Source organism: Juglans microcarpa x Juglans regia, chromosome 5D (genome assembly GCF_004785595.1).
Source record: "Juglans microcarpa x Juglans regia isolate MS1-56 chromosome 5D, Jm3101_v1.0, whole genome shotgun sequence".
Taxonomy (NCBI): Eukaryota; Viridiplantae; Streptophyta; class Magnoliopsida; order Fagales; family Juglandaceae; genus Juglans; species Juglans microcarpa x Juglans regia.
The window spans coordinates 16,493,462-16,504,331 of NC_054602.1; the positions used below are offsets into that span (position 1 = coordinate 16,493,462).

Below are 10,870 nucleotides of genomic sequence, written 5' to 3' on the forward strand. Positions count from 1 at the left end.
CTTGGAGAGTTTAGTGCCCAATGTGCATAGAGTAGAAGTTAGCATAGTTCTAGCCATCTTTGTCCAATGAAGTAAATCAAGAACATGTTTGCCTTGGTGAAAATGCAGTAACTCATTGTTCTAATGAACTTGAATACTAAAAAAAGACAAAGATCCTGAATCATAAACTGCAAAGTCACTTTTGAGCCTTTTAAGAAGACATGAGATGTCAGATGAAAAGTCACTAATAACCAAGATGTCTTCCACATATATGAGGATGGAGATACAAAAGTAAGACTCGTAAACATAAAAGAATGATGTGTAAACTTGAGAACATGTGAGTCCAAGCTCCATTAGAGATTGAGAAATGCGCATAAACCAGGCTCTAGAGGTCTGCTTAAGGACATACAAAGATTTATGAAACTTACAAACATAATCTAGATAACAGGTATCTTCAAAACCCCAAGGTTGTTCGATGAGCATCTCTTCTTCAAGGTGACCATGTAGAAATGCATTGAAGATGTCAAGTTGTTGTATAAACCAATTATGATGCATTACAATGGCTAAACATAAGTCTAATTGTGGCATGTTTGATGATAGGACTATATTTCTTTGTAAATCCAACGTCATCCTCTTGATCAAAACCCTTTACAACTAGTCTCACCTTGTAACGGTCAATAGATCCATCAAACTTTTGCTTTAGTTTGAATACACACTTATTGCAAACAACCCGTTTATGAGGTGGTCGAGGACATTAGGACCAAATGTGATTTTCCATGAGGGCTTTGTATTTTGCTTCCATTGCGATAACCCAATTATGATCTTTAGCAACTTGATTATAAGTGCTTGGTTTCACAGAGTGCATGATGGAGGAAAGGGTTTAAATATGATGTTTGGGCGAGTAATAAAGCTGAAAATCAAGAAAATGTTAAGGCTACGTTTGGGTAGAGAAGTGTTGAGAAATGTTGTGAATAGTTATGAGTAGATATTAGAGTGGGTTTGTAGGTCCCATTGAGAGTATTTTGAGTTGTTAACTTTTGAATAGCAAGTTGAAAAAGATGTGGGTCCCATCAATGATTGATTTTATTAGTAATGATGATGAAATAATGATTTTATTTATATATTATAGTGATAAATATAATGGCATAATAAATAATCTCCAAAACAAATTAAAAATATCATTTGATTTGAAAAATGAAAAAATTTCCGGTAACGTATTGAAATAAGAAATTTGTATATTATTACAAATTATAAATTCATGGTTTTCGGTAATGTGTTATTACAAATTACAAATGCATGCTTTCCAGTAACGTATTGAAATATAAATTTTGAATTTTATTACAAATTAAAAATTCATAATGCATTGAAATTCAAATTTTATATATAATGTATTACATCAAAACTATTTGAATGGACGACGGGGGCAATAATGTATTCAAAATTATTATGCATTTCATATATTGTTTTGTATTTGAGAAAATTATTTAAATAAAAATTTGTAAAAAATCAATCTTTGGCTATATATTATGATTTGTTTCCAGTGCAGTATTTTAGAATTTTTGTTTCACTCTAAAACTTATATAATTAAACCCATTTGAAATTGCAGAGATGTCCTCATGCTCACTTCGTTATCAATTTTTTCTTGTATATATGCTCATAAAAACGATAAAAGTCAATATACGATCTTCTACATCTATTCCTACCCATTTTCAACATCAATTGCATTTCTCATTTAACAAGTATGATAATGATAAATTTTGATTTAAAAAATTATTTCTACCAAAATTTATTGTAATCAAAATTTCTAAAAATCAATCTTTGGCTATATATTGTGATGACAACTCGCAAGAGCGTTATTTCACATTTATATTCATTCTGAAACTTATTTAATTAAACCCTTTCGAAATTGTAATAAAAATTAGAATTAGTTCATACAGGCGAAAATCCAAAACATACAAAAAATAAGAAATTCCAAAACTTGTTCCACACGTACAAAAAAAAAACATTCAATACAATAAAATGTAAGCAAATATCAATGGGCCTCCCTATGTGCCCAGATATTTATTGCGATAGAGTCCTTGGTTCTAGCCATGACTTATGTTGAGGCAGATGACATGTCAGGCGCCATATCTTATCATTCGGTGTAATAGATTGAATAATGTTATGCATGACACGACATGCAATGATAATATATCGTTGTCGTGTCACCCTGTATAGGTTCATTGATTTCAAAATTCAAAACCCTTTTTTAGCACATCAAATGTACGCACAATCACATTCCGGAGGGAAGAATGTCGATAATTAAAATAATTTTGATATCCAAAGAATGAGCTATTGCTATGGCAGACAGACCTATGATATCGCACCATGGGGTTCGGGGGCATAAATCCAAGTGTGCACGAAAAGGCAAAATCAACCATGTAATAATAACTTGAAAACCAAGTAACAAAAAAATAATGTGGGATTCAAACATTACGTCAGGACAAAAAATCGTTCCTCCGTAAATTAATGAAAAACAATTCTTACCCTCAGGAGTCAATGGGAAATTGATCTCTGGACGACTCAACACATCCATAAATAGGCGAGCATCATGGGCAGTGCCTTCCCAGCCAGCGTATATGAACATGAATTTCATGTCGAAATCACAGGCTACCAACACATTTTGGCTAATTCGCTGATACTGAGATAGATATGTGTTAGTTGCCTCCTCGGGTACACATGTGTCTATATAAGTCTCGTCAATTGCACCATAATATTTTTGCAATCATATATTGTAAAATTGTGAGTTCTCTCATTTCTAATAAAATGGAATTGGCCACACACCCTTAATTTTCAACCACATTGCATTTTCTTTAAACCAGAATAAGAAATTGTTACCTCGAATTATGGATAATGTGTTGGATTGCCATGAATATAAGGTGCCACCCCAACAGTATGTGTAGGTGCAATCACATCAGGAGCAAGATTACATAGGGCAAGCATCACTACATAGACATGCCGATTAACGATTTCACTAGAGTGCTGAAACTGGTCGACTGTGATTCGTTGAACATGAGTATGTCCGACTATATATGCAAACATTGCCAAAGCTTCCTCCATAGAAACCTCTCTTATCAATTCCAGATATTCATTTGCCCGCAATGTATTGCATAATGCTTCAAATGCATATATTCCATCCGAAACAAGTTCCAACAATTATTCGGATGTCTATTGAGAATTGCAACTATATAGTCTTGTCCGCGTAAGCCGATATTATGTTCTAGCATTCACTCAAATACTGGCAGTGTGCTTTCCTCTGTTGTTGCTATTGTAAGCATGGTCATATTATCCCACATCGATACATCACGTATCCTCCAAAGTAGGTATTCGTCTCACGTTGGAGGCTGATTACTACTAGATATATCACACATCCTCCAAGCTTAGTAATCGTCCCACCCTGGAGGCTGGTTACCACTCGATCCAGCTTTGGTAATGTTGTTTGCCTCTACCTGCGGTTCATCATTTGACCCACTTCCAACATCCATTATGTGGTGTGAAAAATCAATATCGCCAATAACACTTTGAGCAATAACAGTTTGCACATAATAAATTTATCTATGAATTTTCTCGCAACAAGTCAAAAAGTATAGAAAACATTTCGTATATGACATGTCTCTAATATGCCACTAAATAATCATCTCATTTATCAATTCCAATAACTAGTATTTTTTAATAGAATAACAATAAAACACTTGCCAAATAGTGCAAATTAATAAAAATTCCAGAATTCATAAACTGTCAACAACATGTTCATCTAATAAATAATCATAAAATCAAACACACAACAAGCGCAATAAATACTAACATCCAAAACAACTCATAAACAACAATGTCAATGAAAACAATACCCGCAATAATGAACGTAAGATCAGTTAGATAACAGACATATGCTACGTCACTCTAACCCCTAGATCCAATCAATTTTGCGGTTCGTGAGCATCATTAAGAACATATCAACAACCTTATCATGCATAAACTGGTCTACTGCTTTGTTATATTGATGTGCAAGGAGCGCCGGGGTAATCTCATCCAAAAACTTCGTACAGGCACCCAACTTGCTATATGACGCATCCGAACCAAACTTGGTCACATCGCCTTTGCTATACTTTTACCGCATTCCTCTAAAAACTGCTTATCCGACTCAATTCTCATGGTGGCGTTGGCAGCCATAACTTCCAAAGTTTTGCTAAATTCTGGGGATATACTACCTCGGACAGCCTCCCTTGTTCAACGATGAGATTGTCTTTGTCTCCCAGCTGGTCCATTTATGTTTGGCTCATCTATGTCTATTGACGCATTTGTGGCAGTTCCCAGTACAAGGTCCCGTGCCCTCACCTCCTCCTAAAGGCGGTCCTCCTCCTCACTCGTAAGGGTTGCTGCGTGGACGCAAAATGACAAACCCCTGTGGCCACAGACTAGCCGAAAATAGTGCATAGGTGTAACACCCCGTATTTAAGTATATTTTTACTGAAGGATTATTTTAATAATTCAAAAATTTATTCTCTTGTTTTAAAATTATCGGATATTTTAAATGGTTTATTTTATGATCTTTAAATTGTGGAAATTAAATTTGATATCTTTTCTTAATATTATTTATTGTTATGCATTAAATTGTTCTTCTTTTTAAATTAATTGATTGATGGATTTAATTATTTTATTTTCATTGTATCATTACGTTTAAATTATTTTATTTAACTTGCTGTTTTGAAATCATTTTCGTTGGATCATTTTTGTGACCCAAGATATGAGGATTGGACCTCATTTCTTTCCCTTCATTTTCTCTTTCCTCTCTTTTTTCTTTTCTTCTTTTCCTTTCTTTTTTCTTTCTTCCCCTGCTTCCTCTCCCGCTCGCGACTAGCCCTCCCTCTCTTCTCCGTCCATTTTTCCTCTTCTCCCAGCCCACCGCCGCTGCGCCGCCGTGGCCCTCATCGCCCTTCTCGTTCGCTCCCCCACCGGTCGGCGACCACTCCCTGTCAATCCCAGCCCCTATCGCACCGCCGTTAGTCTCTACAAACCATCCAAAGCCGCGGCCTTCTCTTCGTTCCAGCGCCGCCGTCGCGCCACCATTTCTTCACCACTTCATCCTCGACCTCCTAGCAACCCAAAGCACCCATCCTTAGCTCCGATCCGTCACCGGTGAAGCCTATCTATCTCCATTTCCGATTTGGACATCTTTGACCTAAAACCACCATTTGCGCCGCCACCCACGGCCAACCTCCACCACCATTGGTTTCACCGACCTCTCTAAGCCCTACCTTATCAATTTCGGGTCTTGGATTGTCTCCATTGAAAAGTGGGTTTTTGAGATCCACGGCCACAGTGTATTTTACACTGTTTCGTTGCTGAGTCACTACCTCTTGCACCTCCGTGATCCTTCTAAAATTATAAATAGCGCTGTAAGTATTTTTCCAAAGAACTATCGTGATTTAAATATATTTTTACACTAACTCATATTATTGTGATCTGGTTGGACATGCCGGACTGAGTCCGAGGAGTTCGGGGGTCGGATGGATTGTGGATGGAGTTGTGTGTTTGGTTGGTATTGTGAAATGTTGGTTGTTGGTATAGTGTTGTTCATGTACATGGCATATTGCACGCATGATCATGTTTATAAAGGAAACTTAGTTTTCGTGTACATGCATTCATGTTCATGTGTTTCATGAAAACTGGGTTTTCATGTGTTAAAGGATTTTGGGTGCGTGTGTATCACGACCCTAAGTCGAGATGGGGCATTATCTCGTTGTAGCTCCTCTGGTCACTCGGTAGCGGAATATACTGAGTGACGTCCCCTGGGTTGTCGCTGGGTGACAACGAGATCGGACGAGATGGTCTCATGCCGACTCCGTGGCCCCTCTGCTGGCAGGGGCTAGAGGATGCTTGGCCACGAACGCCTTGGGCGCAGAACTGGGCATAGCTCGTTGGGTAGTGGGTGCTTGGCCAAGAACGCGCTGTGCGCGGAACTGAGCATCGCTACGAAGCCAGGACGTGCGGATGATCCCTAAGGGAGATCATGGTGCATTGGTTAATGGAATAATGAGCTGTTTTCTAGGAAAATAGCGTGTGTTGGTTAAAAGGATTTTATGTGATTCATTTTCTGGGAAAATGAGGTTTTATTGATTTGGGTCATTTTCTGGAAAAATGACGGAGTATTATTTTTGGGCCAAAATGGGATTTTGGTGTGTGCTGAAAATATCTATTTTCGGGGAAAATGATATTTTTGGATCTAATGCATATTTCATCATATGCATGCATGTTAGTTGCACTAATATGTTTTTATCCTCGTGGTTGTTTGGGTTATACTTACCTGCGGTACTATTCTATGATAATGCAGATTTTGATGCAGAGGAGGATGAGGGTGAGCCTGAGGAGTCGGCTCCGCCCGAGGAGTGATTGGGATCACTCGTATTCTGGTTTGAGACTTGTATATATTTTTATTTTGGATGACTGTATAACTTTTTAAAGATGATTTGTTTTGAATATTTGTATTTAAAATTCTGGTACTTAGTAGACTTATGTATATTATCCGCTACGTTGTTTATTGTACACTGTTGCATATGCACATACTTGACACTATCGTTGGGATGTGTGACCGTGTTGTCACCATCCTGGCGTCTCGATTCCCGTGTCTCCTTACATGGGGGGCGGAGGCGCCACAGGTGGTATCAGAGCGGTTCGGCTCTGGGTAAACCCACATGTCCCTTAGGTGAAGTACCAGAAATATTATTTTTTTTTTAAAAAAAGTTATAAGTTAAATTATTTATTTTAGAGTATGGTTTAGTATGGTTTTATTATTTATTTTATTTTACTTTATTTTAGTTATTTCTGGCGTTGCTTTTGTTGTGTTTGATTTTGTCTGGGCTTAAGCGGGGTTAAAGATTGCTATGACAGGAAGATGGTGAGACCAAGAAGGCAAGCTAATGAGCCCGAAGATGAATTACCAAGAGGTGATGGAAACTATGCCATGGCGAGGGCGTTGAATAGGATGACAGAGTTCCTCCAACAGAATTTCAGACTGCCGCAAGGAGATTTAAATTGAGCGGTCCAAGTTGGGTGCACCTATGAGCGCTTCCTAGCGCATAGGACTCCTGCCTTTACTGGGGAGGAGGATCCACTTCGAGCTAGGAGGTGGATTGAAGATCTGGAGAGAACATTTGAAGTTTGTGGGTGCACGGAGGCCCAAATGGTATTGTATGGAAGCTATATGCTGCAGGGTGAAGCGGCAAACTGGCGGCAGACCAAGCGGCAACTCCTAGAAATGGAGTTGGGATCTTTTGCTGCTGTGTCCTGGCAGCGATTCAAGAAGGAGTTCGACGACCATTTCTTTCCTGTTTCGGTGAGACGACAAAAGGCTCGAGAATTCAACAATTTGGTACAAGGAGACATGATTGTCGAGCAATATGCTAAGAAATTCATGGAGCTTGGGCGATTCGCTACTCACCTCATTGCCACTGAGGAGCTACGAGTTGAGCGTTTCCAAGAGGGTCTGCGCCATGATATACGCAGACAAGTAGCCTGTCTTCAGATTGTGGATTTTCAGAAGTTAGTAGATTTGGCCACTATTGCAGAGCAGGAAAATAGTTTTGTGGTAGGCTCCCCTCCAGGCCAGAAGAGGCGGAGTTTTACTGGTGAGGGTAGTAGTTCTGGGTTACCGCATAAGTTTGTACAGAGGACTGGGGCCCGTTCGCAGACAGCCTCTAGAGTTAGTGCAGGAGGTCGAGCTCTAGTTTGTAGCAGGTGTAATAGAGCCCATAAGGGTGACTGTGGCCAGAGAGGGATCCAGTGCTTTAGATGTGGCCAGTCAGGTCACTTTGCTCGTGAGTGTCCCAATCAAGTTCAAGGAAGTCAAGGAGGACGAGGAGGTCGACGAGGCGGGAGGAGCAGCCAGAGATAGTTAGTACAAGCTCGAGTATATGCTGTGACTCCTGGTGATGTGGATTATGGGGCTCTAGAGACCCACGATGCTGGGGTGATTACTGGTATGCTTTTAATTTAATTGTGGGATTTGATGTTTAGGGTGTATGTATTTGTTTCAGGTAGAGTTCATCTATATAATTTTTATGCATGTACCTTGTTTGATTCTGGGGCGTCTCAATCTTTTGTGTCCGCTACTTTTGCACGGATGTGCAATTTAGTCACAGAGCCGTTACCACAATCCTTAGTAGTGACTCTTCCAAATGGTGAGCTGGTGTGATGCTCCAAAGTTGCTTTAGGCTGTCCTTTGGATTTTGGTGGGAGGACATTAGATGCATATTTGATTGTATTCAAGTTGTTTGGATTTGACATAATTTTGGGTATGGATTGGTTGCATCGATATTCTGCAAGTATTAATTGTGGAAGTCAGATAATTGGCTTACAACTTTCGGATGGATAGTATTTGGAATTCGTGGGAAGCAAGTTGAAAGCAAGACCTGCAGTTATATCTGCAATTCAAGCTAAGAGAGATATAACATGTGGAGTAGATGTTTTTTTGTTCCAAGTGGTGTCTATGCCATCCGAGAAGAAGTCTTTAGTGGATATTCCGGTTGTGGAAGAATTCTCTGATGTGTTCGTGGACGAGTTGCCCGGATTGCTTCTTGTTCGTGATATGGAATTTGTTATTGATTTAGAACCTGGTGCGGCTTCTGTGCATAAGGCTCCTTACCGTATGGCACCGGCTGAGTTAAAAGAGCTGAAAACTCAATTGCAGGAACTTGTTGATAAAGGATTTATTCAGCCTAGTACTTCGCCGTGGGGAGCGCCTGTTTTGTTTGTCAAGAAGAAGGATGGTACACTCAGAATGTGCATTGACTATCGGAAACTTAACAAGGTGACTATCAAGAATAAGTATCATCTTCCTAGAATTGATGATTTGTTTGACCAGTTTCAGGGAGCAGCTGTCTTTTCGAACATTGATTTGAGATCAGGGTACTATCAGTTGAGAATAAGAGAAAAGGACGTACCCAAGACTGCTTTCAGGACGAGGTATGGGCATTATGAATTTAAGGTGATGTCTTTTGTGTTAGTTAATGCCCTTGCCGCTTTTATGTATTTGATGAATAGGGTGTTTCGGCCTTTTTTGGATTCTTTTGTGGTAGTGTTTCTTGACGACATTCTGATTTATTCACGAGATGTGGAAGAGCATGCTTGTTACCTTCGTTTGGCACTTGGAAAGCTAAGGGAGCATCAGTTGTATGCTAAGCTAAGTAAATGTGAGTTCTGGTTGGAAGAAGTTAAATTTCTTGGACATGTGATTTCCCAGGAGGGAGTGGCCGTAGATCCTGGTAAAGTGGAAGCTGTTTGGTCATGGCCTCGCCCTTCAACAGTTCGTGAGATACGTAGTTTCTTGGAACTTGCCGGTTATTATCGAAGATTTGTGGAGGGGTTTTCTAGACTATCCGGACCTCTCACTACTTTGACTAGGAAGAATGCTGAGTTTGTATGGTCTGATAGATGTGAGAGAAGTTTCCTAGAATTGAAGAGAAGATTGACAACGGCACCTGTTTTGGCACTCTCGGAACCACACAAGCCATTTGTGATTTTTAGTGATGCATCTAAATTCGGGTTGGGATGTGTTCTTATGCAAGAGGGACGAGTTGTTGCTTATGCATCTCATCAGTTGAAAATTCATGAGAGGAATTATCCCACCCATGATTTGAAATTGGCGGCTATAGTTTTTGCTCTTAAGATTTGGCGGCATTATCTGTATGGCGAAGTCTGTGAAGTCTATACCGACCACAAGAGTTTGAAACATCTGTTTACTCAGAAGAATCTCAATATGAGGCAGAGGCGGTGGTTAGAGCGGATTAGCGACTACCAATGTGAGATCAAGTATCATCCTGGGAAAGCGAATCTAGTCGCAGACGCTTTAAGTAGGAAGTCTCAACAGGTGGACGAAGCAGAGTCATCAGATTTGGATTCTCTCCTTTGTGGGATGAGGAGACTTCTTATTGAAAGTTCGCAGTAGGAAGAGTTATTATCTTCGATTTTGGATGTTCGGGTTGTTGATTTTGAAGAATTGAAGACTCTTCAAAGAAGGGATCCAAAATTGTTGTCCATCAGAAAGAGATTCAGAAAGTCTAAAGGACCCTTGCACTATAGTCTGGATAAGGATGGTATTCTCCGTTTTCGAGATCGTAGGGTAATTCCCCGAGATTCAGAATTTAAGGAGCGAATTTTGGCAGAAGCTCATGCGGCTCCTTATTCAGTTCACCCAGGAAGCATGAAAATGTATCGAGACTTAAAGAGAAATTACTGGTGGGAAGGAATGAAGGTGGATATTGCCATGTTTATCAAGAAATGCGACACGTGCCGTCAAGTTAAAGCTGAACATCAAAGACCTACTGGTAGGCTTCAACCTCTCCCTATTCCAGAGTGGAAGTGGGATGATATTTCTATGGATTTTGTTGTGGGTTTGCCGAGGACTCCTAGTGGAAAGAACTCAGTTTGGGTGATTGTTGATCGGTTGACCAAAAGTGCCCATTTCTTGCCTATTAATAATACCGACTTTTTGGGTAAGTTGACTCGGTTGTATGTTAAGGAGATAGTGTAACGCCCCGACCCCGAGGGTCCGGAGAGTTAACTCATAAAACCTGATAATCAGCTCTAACAAGGCTAGAGTACTTCCAAATTCAAGAATATATCCGTTTTTCAAACCTCAAATCGAACGTAAATACTTCAATTAAATAAATCAAATAAACTCATTTATCTAATATTCAATCCAATAACCCAAATAAAATCAACTCTTCTTCATGTCTCAAATAACAACTAGAAATAATAAAACATTAACATAGTTTCCATAAACCGTCTAAAACCATTGAAGCAAACTTAAGAAAGATATTTAACCTCCAACACCAACACTAATATTATGAGATAC

At 39.4% G+C, this 10,870-nt stretch overlaps 1 protein-coding gene across 1 annotated transcript; it reads left to right on the forward strand.

Annotated features, from left to right (window-relative positions):
- Positions 1-7,198: 7,198 nt before the first annotated feature.
- On the forward strand, positions 7,199-7,909 carry LOC121265744 (cold shock protein 2-like). The gene has a single exon (XM_041169417.1). The coding sequence runs from the start codon at positions 7,199-7,201 to the stop codon at positions 7,907-7,909; it is 711 nt and encodes a 236-aa protein (XP_041025351.1).
- Positions 7,910-10,870: the final 2,961 nt, after the last annotated feature.